This window comes from Nycticebus coucang, chromosome 1 (assembly GCF_027406575.1).
Source record: "Nycticebus coucang isolate mNycCou1 chromosome 1, mNycCou1.pri, whole genome shotgun sequence".
Classification (NCBI taxonomy): domain Eukaryota; kingdom Metazoa; phylum Chordata; class Mammalia; order Primates; family Lorisidae; genus Nycticebus; species Nycticebus coucang.
In genome coordinates, this window is record NC_069780.1 from 30742945 (window position 1) to 30768135 (window position 25191).

General features: G+C 39.5%; 2 protein-coding genes across 13 annotated transcripts in view; one reads left to right on the plus strand and one right to left on the minus strand.

Moving 5' to 3' along the window:
• The window catches only part of UBE2D3 (ubiquitin conjugating enzyme E2 D3), a 65348-nt gene that overhangs the window by 33596 nt on the left and 6561 nt on the right, over positions 1-25191 (minus strand). For 3 of the 12 annotated variants that reach the window (XM_053559719.1, XM_053559613.1, XM_053559151.1), the window contains exon 1: positions 1068-1294. The exons of 1 other annotated variant lie outside the window; for it this stretch is intronic. The gene's annotated coding sequence lies outside the window, so the exon portion shown is untranslated. 8 more of the 12 variants (XM_053559730.1, XM_053559573.1, XM_053559425.1 and 5 more) reach the window with 7 other exon arrangements.
• LOC128590147 (uncharacterized) lies at positions 197-24022 on the plus strand. Its single transcript, XM_053597341.1, has 5 exons — positions 197-343; positions 551-998; positions 3235-3398; positions 19721-19792; positions 20830-24022. Exons 1-5 carry the CDS (start codon positions 197-199, stop codon positions 20947-20949), a joined length of 951 nt encoding a protein of 316 aa, XP_053453316.1. The 3' UTR covers positions 20950-24022.

The window sequence follows — 25191 nt, forward strand, 5'->3', positions numbered from 1 at the left end:
GGAAGAAGCGTAGGAGAAAAGGGTGGGTGCGGGGCAGGGTCCGGAGCCCAGCAGAGGAGGAGCCGGGGCCTAGTCGGCGCTATGCCGGCGTCACTAGGGCAAAGAAAGGCAAGGGGGAGGGGGAAGGAGGAGAGTCCGGCTGACGCCGGGCTTCTTTCAGTGTCTGCCCAAAGGTGCGGCCAGGGAAGGGAAGGAAATGAAGAAAGACAAGCTTGAAGTGTGTTGCTGTCCTCGCAGCGAGAGCTATTCTGTGTCGCCCCTGACGCCACCGTACACTCCGCCTTCCAGCGCGCTCCCGCGCGAAGCCGCCCAGCCACCTCCACCACGCGCCGTGCTGCCCGAGGCTCCGGCTTAGGCGCGAGGACGCGCCCATTCCCCCTCCCCCTTAAGCAGGCGAGGCTCCGGCTTCTCCAGCCTTCCCACCCTACTCCACCCAACCCAACCGGCTGGCCACTCAAGCCACTCAGGACCCGTATTTCCCCTCTTATCCAGCCGGCCACTGGGCCGGCCTCCCTTCCCTTCCCCTAGTGGTCCACACCCACGCGTACAGAGGGGCCGGGGCCTCCCTCAAGCTGCGGCCTCGGCCTCCTCCCCGCGCGGCAGCTGGTGCCTCCCCGGCCCTACGGGGCTCACGCGCACGACACAGCCACAAGATGTCCGCTCTGACGGAACTACTGCCAGCTGCCACGCTCCGCCCCTCCCCCTCCTCCTGCCTCTTCACCGCCGCGTATCAGTCCGCCAACGCCGCCGTCGCGAGCACAGGGCGAATGTGAGGGTGAAGGAAGACGGTTTACTTCCCACGTCTAGAGCCGAGCCAAGTCGTGCCACCCACTTTTCCTTCTTTTTGGAACAGCACCTTCTTACTAAACCGACTGGAGGTTGGACTGGGAGGGCAGGGGACGGAGGTGGGTCATGGGTTTGGGGGGAGGGTAGGCGAGTGGCGGAACCCCTTAGACCCAGAGAAGCATCGAGAACCGGAAGGAGACCATGGGAGGAAGGTAATAGAAGCGGCAGCTGCGCGGTCGAGCCCCATGCCCCTCCCAACAAGCGTCCCCCAGTTTCCTCACTTGGTGTTGAGACGAATCTCGCGAGAACCTCGTGGCTGGCTAAGCGGAGCAGTAGCGCTGCAATGACTTAAGCGCAGTTTTGTGCTGTCTTCCGGACGGAGGCCCGCCTCCAAATCCACGGATTCTCGCGAGATGCAGTGAGACACCGGCTAGAACTGGGGCGGGTCTTCGCCGGGAAAGCACCGCCCCTGAATGCTTATGCAGGTGGGTGAGAGAGGAAATGGAATTCCCCTGACTGGTAAGAGCGCGCGCCGACACATCCTCTCTCGCGCGTCCAATCGAGAATGTACGGTGGGAGGTACCATGGATTAATTACTGGATGCCTTTAGTCTAGGTTGAGCTGGGCTTTTGAGGTTTTTGGTGGAGCAGGTGAGCCCCGTTTACTCGCCTGCCTTCCTGGGTTGGTCTGCCAGTGGGAAGAGGCACCCGTCTAATTGGCAGCAGTTTTAAATAGAACCAGCTGACCGCTGATAAGTGCTCCCACGATCCTAGAGGATCAATACTTGAGAAGAGTAGGCCCATAGACCGGTTCCCAAAGTTAGAGCAGCCTCTGAATAGAGCTTAATTGTGAGTTGATTAGGCCAGTGGAGAAGAGAGGGTTAGGGGCGAGCTGTTTGTCTCTGTAATTAATCGCCTCCTTGCGCCAAGATTTAGGCGTGGAAACACGCTTGGTATCTTAATACCTTTTTTCCTGTTGCGGTATTTCACTTCTTGAGCCAGAAAGTGGCGAAATGAAGAAATCAGAGTTTAGTCTCAAAGTACTTCCTGAAATGTCCGGGGAATGGGAGCGGTTTATATGGATTGGATTGGTCTGTTTTAATCTAATCTGCCGAGTGTAAATTATAGTGAGGACGATTTTGCCCTCCTTCAGGCAAATATAGTAAGACTTTAATTTTTAAAAGGAATTTAGAGGATAAGCACTGACCAGGTTAAGGTTTTCCAGCATTCCTTAATGATCCAGTTACCGAGATGGAGATCTTTGTTACACGGGAAAATAAATTTCCTTTAAATTGTTGTAGAAAGTATGACTTAGTAAAAACTTAACAAATCATTAATAAATGGCCTAATATATGCTCTTTAAATGACCATGTAGCGTCACTATAGCATTTAGTCAAACTGTTAAACTAGTGTTCGCAGGAATCACCTGGGATTTTGTTGGAAATACAATTTTGATATTAGTAGGCTGGGGTGGAGCGTGAGATTCTACAGTTTTAGCAGGCTCTCAGGTGATACAGATTTTTCTGGTCCAATGAACACCATTCCTCTTCCCTGAATAATCTTTCTTTTGTTCTCTTTTCTAGCTAGCCAAATGCATTAGAAGCACAGGATTTAGGCATGGGATTGAGGGCCAAACCCAAGTTTGAGTTCTTGGTTATTGCTTCCCATTTGTGTCATAGTGGTCTGGTTACTTACCTTCTGAGTCTCTTTCTTCACCATTGAACAGGGTGTAATAATTGTCTTTTCTTACAGGGTTATTGAGAGGTTTAAATGTCATAATGTATGTGAAAGGACATTGTAGACTCTGTAGTGCTTTATACATGGAAGTTATTAAAGTTGCCTGTCAGACATTAACTGGCCACAGCATAAAACAAATTTATAGTAATAAAATAGGTAATATTTGTAGAACTTATCATGTACCAGGTACTGTGCTTATTAGTCTCCTTTATAAATAAAGAAAATGAGGCACATGAGAAGTTACAATTCCAAGGTGACACAGCTAATAAGTGGCAGAAGTAGAATTTGAACCTGCACAGTTAAGTCAGGAGAATGTGGCAGTACCTGTGGCTCAGTGAGTAGGGCTCAGGCCCCATATACTGAGGGTGGCAGGTTCAAACCTGGTCCTGGCCAAACTGCAAACAAAAAATAGTCGGGCGTTGTGGCAGGTTAACTGTAGTCCCAGCTACTCTGGAGGCTGAGGCAAGAGAATCGCCTAAGCCCAAGAGCTGGAGGTTGCTGTGAGCTGTGATCACACAGCACTTTATGGAGGTGACAGAGTACGACTCTGTCTCCGGAAAAAAAAAGTTAGGAGAATGTATCAAATGGAATTTCACATTGTCTCTTAATTTAGAATATAAGAGAGTAGGAGGTTTTATAGTTATACTTTAAGTGCCACATGAATCTAATTTTACTTGACTTATTTCTCCTTCTATTTGTTTTGTTCCTTCAGAAGCCAAAGTACAAGGCTGTGGGAAACTTTCCTGCCTACTGAAAGGGAACTCAATATCCAAGGAGCTACATGAAGCAAAGCCCCAGAGAAGCCAATTTGTATTAACTACCTTCAGTATGAAAGCATATTGGAACATTAACTCTGGATTAACAGAGCACAGTAAAGTGAGATAAATTTAAGATCAGAGTTCTTAACATTTTTGTTTTTTACATTTCTTTTTCTACAAACAACCAGGTCACAATATTTGAATTTGTTAGGTAGAGTCCATCATGTAGTTATGTTCTTCACCCAAAAGGTGTGCCATATATCCCTATATTGTGCTCATTAAGTGGGAGCATAGCCATCCCTCCCTGTCCCTCCAACTTGAATTTTAGTCCTATGTGGGTACATATTAGATCATCTACTGGCTTCATATTAATATTGAGTACATTGGATATTTGCTTTTCCGTTCTTGTGATACTTTAGTAAGAAGAATGAGTTTTGATTCCATCCAGGTTAGAGGTCTTTTTAACCTTTTGTGCCACAAACCACTTTGGCAGTCTAGTAGAGCCATGGACCCTTCGCATAATAATGTTTCTTACAAAATGTTTGAAATGCAGATATCAGAATATTAAGGAAAAATATTTGTGATATAAATATGTATGTGCTTTATTTTTTATTTTTTTATTTTTTTCTTTTGGCCGGGGCTGGGTTTGAACCTGCCACCTCCGGCATATGGGACCGGCGCCCTACTCCTTGAGCCACAGGCGCTGCCCTGTATGTGCTTTATTAACACAAGATCTGGAGGCGGGTCTAATAAAGACCAAAAGTTTGAAATAATGGTGAACATAAATGATGTTCCCAGAGTTGGCATCAATTGTTATGTAATCTATGGTATTTATGCTTTCTATTTGTGATACAGCTTAGAGTAGCTACAACTAATGCTGTTTGTTGCCTACATTTATAATTGAAGGAATGTTAAGTTTTAGTTAGAGATTACTAAAAATAAGATGCAATTTTTTTCTATCCCAATTTATACACCCTCCAATGTATTCAAGGACTTCATGCTTTAAAAAATCTTAGGTGGAGTCTTGAAGGGTTTGTTAAATTTTAACATAGAATTACAGTTGATATTCATAATAGCAGTTCATCAAGAAAAAGTTCACAACCAGTATATTCTCTTTAACAAGGTATGAAGTGGCTGGGTACAGTGGCTCACGCCTGTAATCCCACCCTTGGGAGGCCAAGGCGGGTGGATTGCCTGAGCTCACAAGTTTCAGACCAGCCTGAGCCAGGACGAGACCTTGTCTCTAAAAATAGGCGTGTGGCAGGTGCCTGTAGTCCCAGCTACTCATGAGGCTGAGGCAAGAGGATCACTTGAGCCCGAGAGTTCGAAGTTGCCGTGGGCTGTGACACCATGGCATTCTACTGACGGTGACAAAGTGAGATTCTGTCTCTAAAAAAAAAAAAGAAGGTATGAAGTGTGTAATCAATGGAGGAAATAGTTTGTTACCTTTTTTTTTTCCTTTGGGGGGTATCTATAAAGCTATCCTGTGGAAAATTTATCTAGAATGTTTTCATTTCCTAGGCATTTTGAATAACTTAGATTTTATTGTATCACATTTATTACATGCCTTTGTAAATAAGATATGGTAGAAGAATTACAAAATAAAAACAATCAAGGATGAAAGAAATTACAGTACCATATATTTAAAATGTTTAATAGGTTTTTATAATATTCAAAGTACTTAACTCTGCTGATTTCTTTAATTCATTATTTCATCAAATCCCCATAATACAGCTGAAAACACGCAAAGGTTTTACAGTTAATAAGTAGAGCCAGGATTTAAAACTAAACTGTTTATTTTTAGCCCTTCAACTGTTGGCCAATACTAATTTTCCCATTAATGCAACACATATCTGCTACCTCAAATGTTTATATTTTACTTACTATTCCAGGTAAAATTCCACCCTATGACTAAAAAGGATTTTCCAAATTCTTCCTTTGTAGTAGTATTGATTATACCCACTACCACCTTAAAATAAGGACGATCAGTTGATATTAGAAAATAGTATTGTTTTACAGAAATTTGTTGTAATGGAATTTTTGCTTAAAAAATTGATATCCACCCAGTTTTTCCTGCCTTCCATACTTTGGCATCTGAAATCTAAACCTTAATATCTTAGAATAGTGCTACTGTATTTTTTATATTGACTACTATCAAGGTTATATGTAAGAAATGATGACTCAAATAAATCCTAATAGAGTTCTAGATTAATCCTGTTACGGAGGTAAGGGATTGTATAATCCCAAGTTCATTTTTTTAGGCACTAAAGTGAATTCATTGTTTAATTAGGCTTTGTTTACTGTACTTGTTTGTATTTGCTATTAGTGAGCTTATATTTCTTTTCACATTTTGCTAAGGTTGAAATTAAAAGGAACATAGCCTAGAAGCATTTGATGCCATAGGATGAAACAGGATTAGCTCAAATTTTTTTTAAACATTGTTTACATATCTACTGTTACAAAGAGCTCACTTAACTGTTGAAAATAAAGTTAAAACATTTTCACTCATTTAACTTATTTGAATTATAATGGTAAAAATGTCCGTCTGGAAGAAGAGAGGAAAATAATCTTTTTTTTAATATTACAGTCTGGGATAGGCTAAAAAAGTTTCTGGCTTTAAGTACTGAAAGAAACATTTACATTCAAAAATTAATAAAGGTACAAAAATGTTAAAAGATAACTAAAACCAACCAAGCAAATTACTAGATAATTGTTAAAGTACTAATATGAATAATGAAGATCTGCCATGGTCCTACTACTACGTGAATTCTTCAGTGAGGGTTATTATTATTATTATAGTAACTTTGAGTACAGAGGTTAATTAAAATGTACCTGTGAATAAATATAATCTAGATTAGTATATATATTTATGTTATTAGTGTTGTATCTCAGTTTTTTTTTTGGTTTTTGGCCGGGGCTGGGTTTGAACCCGCCACCTCCGGCATATGGGACCAGCGCCCTACCCCTTGAGCCACAGGCGCCGCCCTGTATCTCAGTTTTTATAAATCTTTGTAACTTCGTCATGGAATTTTATAACATGCCAAGGACATTGCTCCAGTACTGTGTATATATCATTTTACTAGTTTAATCGCATTGTAAATGCTGTTGTCCAGATTTTATATCCAGAATGCACATTTACGTATTCTGCCTGGAATATGTAATTTGGAGCCCAAGTCAACCAAATGTTTGTTATTTTATAATTTTTGCCTAAAAATCAAATTAGTTTCCAAATTTAACCATTTCAGAATCTCACCTTTATTAAGTCAAATTAATGTGGTTTAGGAAACTACTTTATTTCATGTTAAGACCATCATTGTGTCCTTAATAAGATTTTTGGCATGTGATGAACACATAAATCTTTGCATACACAAATCTTTGGAATAAAAATAAAGCATTTTTTCCACATACTTAAAAACTTCCAAATGTTTAGAGTGGCACTATTTACAATAGCCAAAAAGTACAATCAATTTAAATGTTTATCACTGATGAATGGATAAATTAAAAGTGATTATCCCTACAATGGAATAGTATTAAGAACAAAGTACTGATACATATTACAGCATGTATCTTGATACTTGAAAACATTCTGCCAAGTGAAAAAAGCCTGCTGTAGAAGGCCACATAGTGTTTGGTTGCATTTATATGAAATGATCAGAAGAGGCAAATCTTCAAGGACAGGTTGCCAGGAATTAGAGACAGGGGAAATGGGGAATGACTAATGAGTATGGGTTTTTTGAGGGGGAGAGGTGATGAAGTGTTCTAAAATAAGATAATGGCCATGGTAGCACAGCTCTGTGAATATATATGTATCAAAACCTTTAAAAGAGTTAATTTTAAGCTGGGTGCGGTGGCTCACGCCTATAATTCTAACACTTAGGGAAGCCAGGGCAGATGGATTGCTTCAGCTCAGGAGTTCAAGACCAGCCTTTGTCATGGAATTTTATAACATGCCAAAGACATGTTATAAGCAAGATTGAGACCTCCATCTCTACTAAAAATAGAAAAAAACTAGCTGGGCAATTGTGGCAGGCACCTGTAGTTCCAGCTACTTGGGTGGGTGAGGCAAGAGGATCATTCAAGCCCAAGAGTTTGAGGTTGCTGTGAGCTACAATGATGCCATGGCACTCTACGGAGGGTAGACTGTCTCAAAAAAAAAAAAAAATTATGTGATGTGAATTATCTCCGTAAAGGTGCTTTAAAAATAACAAATTGTTATCCAAAATTGGGTAATCAGTCTGGGAGCTTATTAGTAACTATTTTAAATATCTCATAAGAGTTTTCAGGTTACCAATACAGTATCCTTGTGATACTGAAAATGTGGACAATTTATAGCTAATAAGAGGCTTTTCCTTCAGTGTAAACAACAATGTATATATATTGTGTATGTATATATATGTTGTTTTTTTTTTTTTTGAGACAGAACCTCAAGCTATCACCCTGGGTACAGTGCTGTGGTGTCACAGCTCACAGCAACCTCCAGCTCCTGGGCTTAAGCAATTCTCTTGCCTCAGCCTCCCGAGTAGCTGGGACTATAGGCGCCCGCCACAATGCCCGGCTATTTTTTGGTTGTAGTTATCATTGCTGTTTGGCAGGCCCGGGCTGGATTCGAACCCACCAGCTCTGGTGTATGTGGCTGGTGCCTTAGCCGCTTGAGCTGCAGGCGCCACCCTGTAATTTATATTTTGTTTTAATATTATAAATATTTACAGTCAAATAGTCTTTTTTTTTTTAAGACAAGTTGCTCACAGCAACCTCAAACTCTTGGGCTCAAGTAATCCCCTTGCCTCAGACTTTGGGACTACATAGGGCCCGCCACAACACCTGGCTATTTTTAGAGATGAAGTCTCGCTCTGGCTCTTGCTGTTCTTTTTTTTTTTTTTTTTTTTGAGACAGAAGTATCACTATGTTGCCCTGGGAAGAGTGCCGTGGTGTCACAGCTCACATCAACCCCAAACTTGGGCTTAAGCGAGTCTTTTGCCTCAGCCTCCCAACTAGCTGGGACTACAGGCACCCACCACAAAGCCTGGCTGTTTTTTTTGGTTGTAGTTGTCATTGTTTGGCAGGCCAGGCTGGGCTCGAACCCGTCAGGTCTGGTATATGTGGGTGGTGCCCTAGCCGCTTGAGCTACCGGTGCTGAGCCCTCATGCTGGTCTTAAACCTTTAAGCTCAGGCAATCCACCTGCTTCGGCCTCCCAGAGTGCTAGGATTACAGGCATGAGCCCTTGTGCCTGGCCCAAAGGTTACTCACATAGAGGCACCACTGGGATATGTACTGTCAAATCGTCTTAAATAAAATTTGGAGGTACAGTTGACCCTTAAAGAATATAGAGGTTAGGGACACTGACCCCTGTCCAGTAAAAAATCTGGGTATAAGTTTTGACTCCCCAGAAATTTAACTATTAATAGCCTACTGTTGACCAGATGCCTTAATGATAATGTGAACAGTTAACACAAATTTTGTATGATATTGTATACTATATAGTGTATTCTTAAGCTAGAGAAAAAACATGAAGAACAAGAGAAAATATATTACTATTGAGTGAAAGTAGATCATCATAAAGCTGTATATCCTTGCCATCTTTTCATTGAGTAGGCTGAGGTGGAGGGGTTGTTCTTGCTGCTTCAAGGGTGGCAGAGGTGGAAGGGGTGGAGTTCAAACATATTGTTCAAGGGTTGCCTGCATTTTCATCAGTATTATTTGCTGGATAAAACATAGTGATTAAAAGTTAACTTTTAAATAGTATTGTATTTTCCTTGAAAATAAATGTTCATAGTATCTGATTTTGGTATACTATAAATATTAAAAATTTTCTTAAAATTTTACATGAAATAGGTTAAAAATTGAGAAAAAATCATCCAAAGATTTGAGGGATTAGGAACTTTACTAAAAATAAGGAATTAAAATTACTTTCCAACCTAATTGTGATCTTTCATATTTCAATAATGTAAAAAAACTAAATTAAATGGAGGTAGGAGTGATTTTGACTAGAAATGATCACTTATTTTCCAATATTGGATTTGATTTTTTAAATATCTATGTGAGAGGCTCGGCATCTACAGCTCAGCAGCTAGGGCACCAGCCACATATACCAGAGCTGGCGTGCTCGAATCCAGCCCAGGCCTGCCAAACAACAACAACTACAACCGAAAAATAGCTGGGCGTTGTGGCGGGTGCCTGTAGTCCCAGCTACTTGGCACGCTGAGGCAAGAGAATCTCTTGAACTCAAGAGTTTGAGGTTGCTGTGAGCTGTGATGCTACGGCATTCTACCCAGGGTGACATAGTGAGACTGTCTCAAAAAAAAAAAAGTGAGAATTCTTTTAACATAAGAACTGATGATAAATACTAAAATAAAATTTCTTCTCTGGGATCATTGTGGTACATAAAGGATCCATGGTATCTAAGTGACTTGATGGAGCCACTTAATGTGAGGTAATTTTTAGTCTCAGATACATACTATCTAAACTTGTTTTCATTGTACAGAAATGGTAAGTTAAACATACCATAGAAGAACAAATGAAATTTTACTGATAAGTATTCCACTCCATCTAAAAGTGCTTACTTAAAGAATTAGGCTCATCTGGTGGTGAAGAATGATGATTTCAGATACCCGTTTATAAAAGCAAATTAAATTTCAAATCTTGAAGTTAGTGATTAAGTAGTAATGGGACTGAGCTTTCTCATATATACCTAGAAAAGGAATAATGTGACACAGATTTCCCATTTTACAAAAAGAACCACACAAGAACTGTAGGCCTTACAATGCTTGAAATTCAACTCTTCAAGAGAAACCTAGACATGGGAGGCTGATAAAGAGGAATGCAGAAAGAAGTGGGAAGGAAAACATCAAAGGTAAACTTAAACTGTTCTTGGGGTAAGCCCTATAAACCGGGAATGAGAAGCATTTTTCTTCCTCCTTGTCATGAGTATTTCCTCATTTTGTTATCAGTACATCTATGTGTACATACATATTTGGCAAATATCTTTGTTTTCCTCCTCTCATTCCCTTATGTAGCATAAGATGTGTTGTCTTAATATCAGTACTTAAGTATTACTAATTCTACATCATAGTATTTAAATTATGGCATAGCAGGAAAAAAGTAAACTTCACTCAAGGACTTCCATTTCCAGGGAATGGATTAGTGGATTTTCACTTGTACAAAAGACAGTAAATGTGTGCACAGAGCTGTATTAATTTACCTAACTCAGCTGGAGCAGTCAGGGAAATTTTCTCTGAGGAAAGAACGTTATATTAAAATGAAAAAAAAAAAGTGAGGTGAAATAAAAAAGGAGGTGAAGCAGGACAAAAGCCAGGAAGTCTCCAGGCAGTGGGAACAAGCAGCAAAGTCTCAGAGAAGATGACCTGGCTGTTTTGGAAACTGCAAGTAGTTTGGCTGCAGTATTTTGCGTGTGCGTGTGCGTGTAGGGGAAACGGTGGTGGAAATAGAAGGGGAGAAAATAAAAAGACGAGAAAAAATGAAAGACTTCAGTGGAGATGCTGAGGCATTTTACTCTTAAGGGGATAGGATAAGGGAATTGAATTTTTAACATAAAAGCTTCTCATATACCAATTGAAAAAGATAACTATGATAGTAATGTGGAGTATGTATCCCAAGTATATATCGGGGTGGAGACTGGAGACAAGGAGAACAGCTAGGATGCTAATGATGCAATCTAGATGAAATGTGATTGTGAACAAGATCTGAGATAGTTGCACTAAGAGTAGATAGTACAGGGAGAAAATTTAGTGTGTTTACTGTGAGCTTTCCTAAAAAAAATTTTTGAGGATTCCTCCTCCAGTTACTTTTATTAGAATGTTATAATAAAATCATATTTATAAAACATAGTAAAATGTAACATTTTAATAAAAATAAAACATAATCCTTAGCATAAATGCTGTTCTTAAAGAACTATAAAACTAAAGTTTTGTGGAAAAATATAAACTAATAAAATTAGTATCTATTGAGGCATGATTTTTATTTTGTCACCTCTTGAAACAAATGTAGAACTAACTACCACAATTTATTTTCATTTAAATATGGCATGTCTGTACTAACTTCTGTATGGCTCAATTCTCTTACCATTTCACTAGACTCTTTGGGAGACCTTTGTTCATTTTTTGACTAATGGCATTTGGCTGTCACATGGCCAGAAAAATTTATTATCTATTTCTGTTCAGTTAGCTGAAGACAGAGTACTATTATGTGCTGTTAACAAGATTGTAAGCCTAAATACAATATAGGCTTTGAAACCACATGGTAATGCTTATTTGTAAGTGGGAATCAAGGTGATTGGGAACCCATGTATGCTTACAATATTAAAGATTACTGAAATCACAAAATGGAAGAAACTTTTTTTTAAAAGGGAGATAGTGTCTTTTGCTCTGGGCAGAGTGCTGTGATGTCATAGCTCACAGCAACCTTAAACTCTTGGGCTCATGCAATCCTCCTGCCTTAGCCTCCTGTGTAGCTAGGACTACAGGTGCCCACCACAATGCCCAGGTAGTTTTCTTTTCTTATTTTTAGTGCAGACAGGGTCTCCCTTTTGCCCAGGCTGAGCTCAGGCGATCCATCCACTTCAGCCTCCTAAAGTGCTAGTATTACAGTCATGAGCTAGCACTCCCAGGTAGGAAAAAAATTCTCGTAGAGAATATAAAGAATGTAGTTTGAAAAACACCAATGTAGATGGAGGTTATTTAAAAATCTTTTCGTCACATATCTGAAGTGAAATTTATTGAGTATGATCTTGTTACTCGAGTAGTCAAAAAGTGTCAGGCATGTAGGACAGATAAATTGTTAAGTCTGGTTCTACAACAGAAGGAAAAGGATAAAGCCTTTAAAGTCTTTAGTGTATTTTGAGGTTCATTCCTACTCTGGAACTCAGGACATAATTTCTTACAGAAAAGTAGTCTGCAGATCAATTCACAACAGCTTTGAAATCTCCCCTCTCACCCTAATAAAAATAGCCCACACCACGAAACCTTGAAGCTGCAGAAGCTGGCCTGCCTGTGGAGAGAAGGGAACACTTACACTGCTGGTGGGACTGCCTCTGTGGAAAGAAGTATGGAGAGTCTTCAAAGAGCTAAAAGTTGACCTTACATTTGATCCTGCAATCCCATTACTAAGTATCTAGAAGAAAAAGCATTTTGCCACAAGGACATGTGCACTAGAATGTTTATTGCAGCTCAATTCACAACCCCCAAAATGTGCCCATTCAAGTTCGTGAAATACTTGATTTCAGAAAAGGGAAATATTTTTGTTATAGAATAAAGCTTAAAACACCTATTTTCCTTGGCCCTAGATTTTTTTTTTTTCCTTCCAGTATCCCTAGGTTGTGAAAGTCAAAGTCTGACAACTGGACAAGGGAGGATGCCAACACGTTTCTGTGGTCACAAGTAAAAACATAACGTGTATCATTTGAAGTAGAACTAGAAAAGATGTTAAATACATAAAATTGTATTGGTAAAAAAAAAACCCAAAAAGTTCCATGCAAGCATAATTTTATATAACCAAGATTCTATTCATGTGAGGAAAAGATTAAAACGAGAGGAAGATGATATGCTTATAAGAAGAGGGCTTGTTCTAACCTCCAAATCAGCTGCTTTTTTTTTTTTTTGAGACGGTCTCGAGCTGTCACCCTGGGTAGAGTGCTATGGCATCACAGCTCACAGCATCCTCCAACTCTTGGGCTCAAGCGATTCTCCTGCCTCCGTCTCCCAAGTCGCTGGGACTATAGGCGCCCCCCACAACATCTGGCTATTTTTTGGTTGCAGCCATCGTCGTTTGGCAGGCCCAGGCTGGATTTGAACCCACCAGCTCAGATGTATGTGTTAGCCACATCTAACTCAGATGTATGTGTTAGCCGCTGGCGTGTTAGCCGCTTGAGCCACAGGCACCGAGCCCAAATCAGCTTCTTAATGGATGAAGCACTTTTTGACCAGAGTTGCCAAAGATCTTGGATGTTATCGGGAATTCAAGTTCCCAGACAGATTCGGTAAAATACTACAGTAGTCCAGAGAAAAACAACTCTGTGGGAAAAAATTTCAGTGTAAAAGAAACTGTGAGGGTTGAGTGTCCATCACAATTTAATTAAAAATATATTGGGAGAAACTAAGGATTTCAAAAGGTATAAAAATCAACTTACATTTTAGGTTCTTCTAAACAAAAGGCATATACATTTAAAATGTAAAAGAATCATGCATATCACTTTCAACAAGGCATTTGATTATGTCTCTTATGGAATTTGAATAGAAGTTAAATATCTGCCTGCTTTATAATAGGGTACTAGTACCTTAAGATACCAATAGTAACAACTATTAAAGTGATGAACATAAAGAATAGCAGTTTGGTATTAAATTGAAAGGCCCTAACAATCCTTAAGCCAGTCAGTGCCATATGCATTCAGTTTACCAATAAACTGGACAAAACAGATGGAATTTTAGCAGATACAGGTTTGTTCTTATTTCTTCTTTTAAATGAAGAGGGAATACAAACTCTCCCAGGAGAGGGGGAGGAACTCAGGACATAATTTGTCTGAAACTCAGGACATAATTTCTTACAGAAAAGTACTCTGCATTTCAATTCACAACAGCTTTGAGATCTTTAGGAAGTTAAAATTTTATAAAGGATGTTAAATCTCATGAAAAATAAAAATATATGAAATGTGTATATATATATATATAATAGAGAAAAGCCTGCTGAACGTATCAACAATTTAAATAATCACTATTTTTTTCCTAATCATTGTCCTGGTTTTAAAAAATCAGTTTCTCTGACTGACCTACTTAGGTGAATATATTATTCTAGTCACTAAGATTCAATATATTGGAGTAATTGTTGTCTTTTGCCCTCATTAGTCTGTGTCTACTTCTTTAGGCCTTCAATATAGGCCTAAAATTTTAGGCCTTCAAAAAGGCCTAAAAATTTGGGCCTTTAAATTTTATAAATTTTAAAAGATTAAATCATTATTATATGTATATAACCACCCTGTGACTTAAGAAGTTACTACCATTTCATCATCCAAATATTTACTGCAGAACTACAAGGTGAGTAGTATGTCAATAAGGAAGCCCAAGGTGCCAAGATCAGTGATTACTACTGGTCCTGTGACTATAACGTCAACATTCTTTTCATTACACTATGATGCTGCTCGTTAACTCATATTCTGAGTGGTTTCTCTGCCTCTGTTCTTTCTTCTCTAGACTATATTGCATATCACCACCATCAGATTAAACAAAATAATCAGCTTTCAAAATAATGTAGCACAATAAATACTCAATGGTTTCCAGTTGTACAGAAGATAAAAATCAACTTTAACCTCTGGTTCTATACATAAAACCACTTCTCTAATTAGGCTGAGCTCCCCGTGTTCCTTTGAACAGACTTTTGACTACCAACCATACACCTTTGCTTTTAGTTCCATATCCCTAAATAAGTTATTGTAGTGGACTTATGTACAACTCTTACCTGTGTATTTTGACTGAGGGTATAGGGAGCCTCCAGTACAGTTTCTCAAGAGTCCTCTAGATAAGAGTTCTAGGCAATGAAGAACTAGGTAATTTTTTTACCTATGTAGGCTGCAAACAACTAGAAAAGCTTGACCAAGACAAACAGTTCTGTTTAAAGACCTGTGTTTAGTGACAAATTGCTGTATCTTCCACCACAACAAAGAAAAAGGCAAAATATGTGGCAAGTTTCTTTACAATGGAGGCAAACAAATGGTATATTTGGTTAAGCTGTTCTTACCTGTTTTGTGGGTAACTATAAGATTACCTGGTTTTGTTTCTGTTTTTTTGTTTGTTTTTTGAGACAGGGTTTTTCTGTATCGCCTGAGCTATTGTGCAGTGATGTCATCACAGCTTCCTGCAACCTCAAACTCCTGGGCTCAAATGATCATCCTGCCTCAGCCTCCAGAGTAGCTGGGACTACAGGAGCACATTAGCACACAACCAGCTAATTTTTTTCTATTTTTTGTAGAGACAGAGTCTCACTATCTTGTTCAGGCTGGTCTCAAACTCCTGGTCTCAAGCAATCCTCCTGCCTCAGCCACCCAAAGTGCTAGGATTGCAGGTGTGAGCCCCTGCTCCAGCTCAAGACTACCAATTTTGAGCAGAGCCCCCCCCCCCCAAAATTAATTTTCTTGCCATCTGGGCTGTGTGATCCAGCAGATCTAATGGTATCTAGAATTTAATGTGGCAGATTGTTATATGAAGTCTCTGGCAAGTGTCAATATGAGAATTATAACACAAACCCTGTGGTTTTGGAGTAGGGCTGTTTCTTCGTTAGCCAACTTTTTTTTTTTTGGCTGGGGCTGGGTTTGAACCTGCCACCTCTGGTATATGGGGCCAGCACCCTACTCCTTTGAGCCACAGATGCCGCCCTGTTAGCCAACTTTTTTTTTTTTTTTATTTTAAATAGCAGCTCCTGTTTTGCTACTGATACCTGGAAAAGATGGAATGCCTGACTGTGGGACATCAGGTGACTGTGAATCCAACTGTGCATCATGAACTATGTTATCTCATCTATCAAACCATACAACTGGATGAGCAATCCACACTACATGAGAGACTGGGACTGTGAGTTAGCAGGTGACCAAGACTGCTACAGTACCTGCCCTACTCCTTCAGTACTTCCACCTCAACCCACGTAAAGCAGTTCTCTAGGGCTAGTTAATGGAAGAAAAATTATCAATTTGTAGATATTGTAACATGTCTCAGGCCATTGGACTCCTAAAAACTTATGGGTCCTGGAACTTTTAGAGCATTTATCTTGTGCCTCCTAGAATGCAAAGCTATACTACTTCTGCTCATCAGGTTCATTCAACATAATTTTATTACTATAATGGATCAATGTGATGGTCTAGGGCAGTGGTTCTCAACCTTCCTAATGCCACAGCCCTTTAATACAGTTCCTGTGGGTCATGATCCATAGGTTGAGAACCGCTGGTCTAGGGAATAGCAAGATCAAGGTTCCTTCATACCACATAGTGGATAGAACAATTGACATAGCCTGAGAGAAGACATTAAAGCCTTACTGTTCTCCCTGCTGTTTAAATGCAATCTGCTTTTGCCTTTTCTTATGATTGAGGAGGGGAAACATTTCCAGATCAATATCATGTCAATGTATATATTATTTTCCTCCAAAGAAGATAACACACCTAGAATATCAACTGTTAACTGGTCTCCCTACTTTGGTTAAGCTTTGCAGTAATCCATTCTCATTTACTACCAAACTGGATTTTATATTGTCATTCTCTATGACCCATCAGGTGACCACACAGGAAGCTTAAATGAGAATGTGGTATGAATCACCCTGCCTTCATGGTGGCACTAATCTCTGAAATCTTCCCTGGGATATGGTACTGCTTTTCCTTTACTGTCTTGATAAGGCATAGTAGAGAGCAGTCCTAAGCTTCTATGAAGCTCTTCCTATCCTACTCTTAAGTCATTCTGTGGGTCAGGAAACCAAAATGAAGATTGCTTCAGTTATTAAAATATATTTATTTTTATTAAACATCTGTAACTGGAGAAATAAACCACAGTATGGGCTCCTCTGGATCCACTGTTAGCCAGACTGAGGCTGAGACTCCCTCACTTGACTTCTTTACATCTCTATTCTGAGCAGTTGTCTAGGGTGGAGTTTTGTGTCTTTAGGTATTAGTGTAAGTTAAGAGACAGTATGTAATAAACCTCAAGAGGTCTGGATGTTTTCCTTTCTCCAGTAAATGGCAACTGGTCCCTCTGAGGCCTAGGGAAGTCATTCCCTAATGTGTCTACTCGCTGGAATTACCTGGTAAACTTCAAAAAATTTTGATGGCCTGGGTCTCATATGTCCAGACATTATGACTTAATTAGTCAGGTTATAGCCTGGGCTTTAGAATTCTAGGGTGTTCTAATGTGCATACAAGCTTGGGAACTCCACTGGATTAAGGGATGATTCATGGTATACAGCTGCGACTGCACTTTAGCTTGAAAAAGGATACAGTCTCTTTTCATCACTGAAAGAGTCCCAAGTTTGTGAATTGGATGAGATGCTTCAAATTTCGGTACAATTACACGTTAGTTTACTTCCCAGAATTTTTTTTACCTGTTTATGTCAAGCAGCACCTTGGTAGGTTACTTGATCTGTTTTATTTCTAGGGACTTCATGATCATTTTGCTATTACTACCTTTCCCTGTGGGTCAAAGTACTCTGGTTAACATTATGTCCTTTGACTTATTTTGGTGATTGTGCCCACTTCGTCTCAGATGTGGCCTCTTCCACTTTGGGATTTTGTTATTCCCATTGAGATCAGAGAACCCAGTTCCACCACAGCATTTGACCTTCACCTCTGTCAAACAAACATAGCCACGTCAGAGCTCTTTGGGAATCATTGTGACCTGGCAAATGGTGATGGCTAAGGAGGCTTTATATTCCTTCATATATAGTATACCAGGGAAATTCTGGCATTATTATCATTTTATTTGTAGGCTATTACTGAGTTCAAGTCTCACCCTAGCAAACTATTAATACCAACCTATTAAATCTTGATTCTCAGGTGAATGCACCTACGCCAATAAATTTGCCAAGATCTAACCTTATATTCTCCCTTGGTATAAAACCCTTCAAACCCACTTTCATGTATGCTTTCCGGGTCTCTGATTGCTCTGATTTCCGGTTGCTGATTAAAAGGGCAAAGCCTTTCACTCTCCTGTGTAGGCTCTCTCTTTCTAAAGCAGGCTTCACAATTCTCTGATTAGGCTACTGGGACATAACTGGAGGCAATGGAAGGTAATAGGGTAAGTTCTGAGGACAGGATGTATCAGCTTGTAAGGGAGCTTCCCCTTTGATGCCTTCAAAGCTGCAGTGGAGGGATTCTGATTCTTCCCCATCACCAAAAGCCTCCATGTGGAGGTGGCTGGTTTCCTTATACAGCAAGAGAGGTTTAGGGGACAATATAGAGATTTAAAGCTCTCAGCTTCATTCTTGTCTGCCCAAATGTCCCTATCCCATGACAGGACCTCACTCCTTTCCCATCTATGCTCTAGCCTTAGAGTAGGAAATGGAAAAATTGACCACTAAATTGGTGCTACAAATCTACCACTATCTGCCCAGTGATTACAGATTAGAGATGACTTCAAAGCTGCAGTGGAGGGATTCTGATTATCCACGTGCATTCTTATACGTATTCTTAGTTTTTTATGTTTTTCTTATGTCCTTTTCTGTGTAGGACTGTAAGAGAAGCCAAGTAGAGCCACAATCTTCATAGTTACTATGGTTACATGGGGATATATTCTTCCCCTTATCTTCACTCCACCTGTTTTTACTGCTGGTATTTGGAATAATACTGTAAACCACACATGACCTGTGGTCTCTTTCCCTACAGCAATGAGGTTATCACTGATTAATTTTATGATGCACGCGTGCGTGTGTGTATCCAATGTAACCCTAAAATTCTTTTTTTTTTTCTGTTTTTAATTAAAAGAAAAATTTTCTTTGAGATGAGAGTCCTGCTGTGTTGCCTAGGCTAGAGTACAGCGGCAGTTCACTGACAATATCAGTGTGCTGGAGCCTCAAACTCTTGCCCTCAAGTGATCCTCCTAGACTGGGCGCGGTGGCTCATGCCTTAATATGAGCACTCCTGGTACTAATTACTGTATCAGATAAGGTCATAAGAAATAAAAGACACACTCAAAAAAACTGGAGAGGGGGCGGCGCCTGTGGCTCAGTCGGTAAGGTGCAGGCCCCATATACCGAGGGTGGCGGGTTCAAACCCGGCCCCGGCTGAACTGCAACCAAAAAATAGCTGGGTGTTGTGGCGGGCACCTGTAGTCCCAGCTACTTGGGAGGCTGAGGCAAGAGAATCGCTTCAGCCCAGGAGTTGGAGGTTGCTGTGAGCTGTGTGATGCCATGGCACTCTACCGAGGGCAATAAAGTGAGACTCTGTCTCTACAAAAAAAAAAAAAAAAAAAAAAAACTGGAGAGGAAAATATTGGTATAAAATTCATTACCTTAAAATTAATTTCTGTTTGTCAAAAGATACCATTAAGAAAAAGACAAACCACAATATATTTAACACACATATATTTGACCAAGAATTCATGTCCAAATATAGAATTTCTAAAACTCAGTAAGAAAAAGAATGACAGCCCAATAGAAATACGAGGAAGTGATTTGAACGAGAACTTCAGAAAAGGTCTCCAAATGGTAAGTAGCATAAAATGCTGCTCAACCTCAGTGGTCATCAGGAAAAAAGTTAATGTCAAAAAGAAATACTACTACATATCTATCAGAATGACTAAAATTAATATCAAGTTTTGGCCAGGATATAAAAAAAATGAAATTTTATACATCGTTGATGTGGACATAAATGAGGAAAATTGGGGAAAATGTCATTCTTTTACAAAATATGAACATGTATCAATGACAAAGAAATTTTAATCCTAAGTTTATGTACTCAACAGGTGTGGTCCCCAACTCCAGGGCCATGGACCAGTACCCGTGAGTGGCCTATTGAGAACCGGGCAGCACAGCAGGTAAGCAGAGGGCAAGCCAGTGAGGGAGCAAAGCTTCATCTGGGTTTTGAGCCATTTGGCATTGCTCACGTCACCACCTGAGCTCTGCCTCCTGTCAGATCAGCAGCAGCAGTAGGGTCTCCTTGAATAGGAACTCTACTTAAAGTGTGCATGTGAGGGATCTAGGTTGTGTGCTCCTTCTAAGAATCTAATGCTGGGGAGGGGCTGCAAATACAGATACATGATCAGTAGCAGAGAGGTTTTACAGAGAGACCATAACAAATCAATTGCTTGCAGATTTGTATCAAAACCGTATCAGTGAGTGGCAAGTGAGTGCATGGCCTGTCCTTTATTTATTTACTGCTTCCATCTGTGTCTCTTTCTTGCACTGCACACTTGTCTCAGTCAATTTCGGTAAGCCCACAAGCTAACCCTAGCAAAAATCAGTAAAAAACAAAGGTCGCTGGAGAGCTTCTTTGAAAGACCCAATGATGAGACAGCAGAAGACTCCAAGATGCCAGCAAAATGAAAACTGCATTCGAAAGGAAACTACAAGAGTCCTACTTAAATTCTGGGTTCATTGTAACAGGTGACTAACAATGTGCAAGCTCGCTTTGTATATAGTATGTGGTGACTGGCTATCCAACAAAGCCATGAACCTTCCAAAACTGCTTCACCACATAGAGACCTTGAAGCATCTGCATTAAAAGACAAACCTTTAGTTTTTCAAGAGAAAAAAAATGTGAACACAAAGAACAGAAGCAATTGTGGAAGGCTACCACTTCAATTGTGTCTGCACTGACAGATCATTCTTGGTGGCTAACCGCACTGCTAACACTAAGAAGCCCTTTACAATTGAAAGGTTGATCCTGTCTGCTGCTAAGGACATCTGCCATGAACTTTAGCAGAGGCTGCATTTCAAAAAGAGGCATGTGTTCCTCTGTTGGCTAGCACCATAACTGCATGAACTGATGAAATAGCAGAGTACATAATCCAGGTTGATGAGTCTTGATGTTGACAAGGCAGCAATGCTTGTTTTTGTGTGATATATTTTTCAGGAGGATGTACATGAGGATATGTTATGTATACTTTTGCTATCAACCACCACCATAGCTGCAGAAGTAAACTGTATCGGTCATTTTGTGTTGGTACGTGCATGGATGGGGCACCTGCTATGACTAGACTGCTTTCTGGATTCACTACTTGGGTTAAAGAGGTTGCTTCTGAATGTGAGTCTACACACTGTCATCCGTAGAGAAATGCTGAAAAATGTCACCCAAACTAAACGTTTGCACAATGGGATTAAAATTATCAACCACATTAGAGCATATCCTCTCAACTCATGTCTGTTAATGTGGCTGTACAAGGAGATGGACACAAAGCACACGTCTTCTCTCTCACACAGAAGTGAGATGGCTTTCTAAAGGTAGATCATTGGTCAGAGGCTCTGAGTTACATGAGCCACTCCAGAGATTTCTTTTAGAAAAACAGTCACTACTGGCAGCACTTTTCAGTGACCCAGAGTGACCCACTTGCTTACATACTTAATCCGCTCAACGAACTCAATTTGTCACTCCAACTTGACAACTCTGTTCAAATTGGAAGATAAAGTGGCTACATCAAAACCAAACTGGAATTATGGGGGCTATGAGTGAACACTGGGATTTTTGACATGTTTCAAACATTACTAGTAGAGTTTTTTTTTAAAGATAGAGTCTCATTATGTCACCTTCGGTAGAGTGCCGTGGCAGCATCACAGCTCACAGCAACCTCAAACTCTTGGGCTCACACGATTCTCTTGCTTCAGCTTCCCGAGTAGCTGGGACTACAGGCGCCTGCCACAATGTCCAGCTATTTTTTGGTTGCAGTTGTCATTGTTGTTTAGTAGGCCTGGACTGGGCTTAAACCCACCAGCTTTGGTGTATGTGGCTGGCACCCTACTCTCTGAGTTATAGGTGCCAAGCCAATTAGTAGAGACTTTTTAAGAGACTGAGCCAGGGCTTGCTTTCTTCCTGCTGGTGCATGATCACCTATGTTTCAGTTTTAAAAAGAGTTTGAACATTATTTCCCAACCACCAAAGACCCCCAAACTGGTGAGGAATTGATCCGTGACCTATTTATGAATGAGCCAGATGAACTGACTTTGTGATAGTAGAGAGTCAGCTGCTTAAAACTGCAAATGATGGTGGACTTAAAATTGTTTGAGACAACTTCAGATCTCCATACATTCTGGATTAAAGTCGAGATTGCCACAAAAGCTCTAAAAAGCCTACTTCCATTTCCAATGTTCTATCTTTGTGAAGCAAGGTGTTTTGCAGTGACAGCAATGAAAGCGAGATTATGGCATAGAAGGACATAAGCAACACACTTTGGGTGTCACTGTCTCCCATCACCCCAGAGGGGACTGTCTAGTTGCAGGAAAATAGGCTCAGGGCTCCCATTGATTCTGCACTACAGCAAGTTGCATAATTATTTCATTATATATTACAATGTAATAATAATAATAATAGAAATAAAATGCACAATAAATGTAATATGCTTGAATCATCTCCAAACCATCCCCCCACCTGCCAAAAACTGTCTTCCATGAAACTGATCCCTGGTGCCAAAAATGTTGGGGACCACTGGTCTATAGAATGTCGGCATGCACATGCCTAGAGATACATAAAAGAATGGTCACAGCACCAATAATTCATTAATATGTGTAGTTTTAAAATGGAAACAACCCAAATATCAGTAATACAATGGATACTTATATTTGGTTTATCCATATAATGGAATATAGCAATGAATGGGAACAAACTACCTCTAGGATCAACACAGATGATCCTCACAAATATAATGGTAAAAATACACATATAACTTCATTTATGTTGTATTCAAACATAGCAGAACGGAACTGTGATTAGAAGTAAGATGAATGGTTTCATTTGGGGAGGAGTGATGGGCTAGTTATTGGGAAGTTTCATAAGAGGGGTTTCTTGTAACTGGTAATATTCTATTTCCTGGCTGGTGGGCACAGAGATATTTTTACTTTGTGATTGATCGTTCATTCATTTCTTCGTATTTGCTGTATCTCAACTTTTTTAAAGGGAGGTCCTAAAAAGATTCAGGACATTAAGGGTAACACAGACAGCTTTCATGGCCATTCCAGAAAAAAGAGCTCCAAAATTGCTTTGAAGGGTGGACTAGGCACTGGTGTAGGTGCATAGTTTCCCAAGGGAAGTACTTTGAAGGTGACTATAATGATATTCAGCAATAAGGTATGCAGCACTTTTTCTAGGATGAGTTCACAAATTTAATTGTCTGACCTCATGGATCTGGTGTCTCTGGGAAGCATCAGATGAAGATGTTCAGAACTAGACAAGATGAGTTCATTTTCAAAAAAGCTGCTTGTCTATGATTGCAAAAGTGGCATGTCAGTATACACCCAGAATTATAGTTTTTTCAAAGCTCACTCTATTTTATCATCTATCTCCAAGAATTTTATAAAGATAATTCTATATACTGCTTGTTTTTAGCAATGCAAAGTATTAAGAAAGATGATCTTAAAATAGTCTTACCACGTTACTGATTGACAGATCTCAGTTTTGTTTCTTTAATTTTGCTTTTATTTCCAGTTTGCTGTACTTCCTCTCAAAACTATGGTTAAGACAAAGCAGTTCAAACGTGGTTCCTCAAATAAAGGGGAAGTATAATGTAAGAACCTAAATACCAAAGTTAAAAATATTCTTACTCAGTTTGTTTATTCCTTAAAAATGTTTGAATAGATTTAATAATTCCTTTTAAAAATGTGCTTAGTTTCTCATTAGTAATCATTATAGCTCAGACCATGTTCTCTCAATTTATAATTTATTAAAACATATTACTTGCTCCATTAATTTCATTGACTCTTCCAAACCATTAATTTGATTCCTTTTATCTTTCCCTTATTTTGGGTTTCTCCTTTCTTTGATCATATATTCTACTTTTTCTTAGTTTATTCCTCATTTGGGTAGAACACATCCTCCATTAGCTTCTTGAGGAAGGATGCATAGAATGTATATATTTTACAGGCCTTTTACATTAAAAAATGACTTTATTCTAGTCTCATAATTGGATGATATTTGGCATTGTATAGAATTCTAAATTATAAGTAATTTTTCTTCAAAATTTTGAACTCACTCCATTATCCTTTAACTTCCAGAGTTCTTGGTCAGAAGTTCAGTATATTCACTTTTGTACACATTGTATGAAACCTTTTTTTTTTTTGTCTAACTTATGCAATCTATTCTTTATAGGGCAGAGAAATGGGAGGAGATCCATAGAGAAAGAGCTACAGAAATCTGCATGGGGTTCCCTTAAGCATTTTATATTTTTATTTTATTTATTTTTTTGAGACAGAGTCTGTGTTGCCCTTGGTAGAGTGCCGCGGCATCATAGCTCACAGCAACCTTAAACTCTTGGGCTTAAGCGATTCTCTTGCCTCAGCCTCCCAAGTAGCTGGGTCTACAGGTGCCACCATGATGCCTGGCTATTTTTGGATGCAATTGTCATTGTTGTTCAGCAGGCCCAGGCCAGGCTTGAACTCGCCACCCTTAGTGTATATGTCTGGCGCCTTTACTCACTGAGCTACGTGCACCGAGCTTATACTTTTAATTAAGCACTTGGTAGCTGTATGTGATTAGAACTGATACATTACGCTACCAAACCGACCATGTGACCCTACCCCAACTACAGTAAAAAACAAAATGAGGTACAGGTAATAATAAAGAAGATGTGTTGATAGTGATGTAAAAAATAATAATTATGACGATGGTAAAAGAAAACACTAACTGTATATGTGTATGTGCCAGATACTGTAATTGCTTTATATGTTTTAATTCACTGAATTAGTATGTAGAATACAACCTTAAGAGGTAGGTATTATCCACGTTTTTATAGGTTATATAATTTACCCTGGGAGGGTCAGAATTGGAGTCTAGTCTGGCTCCAAAGTCTCTAGTCTTAAGTATTATGCTATTATGCTATACTTCCTTGCAGTTTTTTGTTTGTTTTATTGATTTTAAATGCCCTTTCTTGAGAAAATAAAAACTTGCCAAACCTAAATTAATTTTCCTAATTAAAAAATGTATTGGCTGGTAAAATGTAAATGCCTGGATATCATCAGTGTATAAGACCAGTAAAGAACAAGAAAATGAAAATTTGAGAAGATAACCAATGGAGTAAGGTCTTAGAAGAACTGAAGGCTAGAATGCAGGAAGCAATTAGAGGATGGATTAGAAGCTAAGTACGGGAAGAATTATGACCACGTATAGAGATAATGGCAAGGAAAGCTTCCTATGTAACTAAAAATCAGGGTCATCTGACCTCAAAAGAAGCCTGATGGCATTAACAGGAGGTTTGATTATTAACTAATGTAGATTAATGAAGCAACTTTT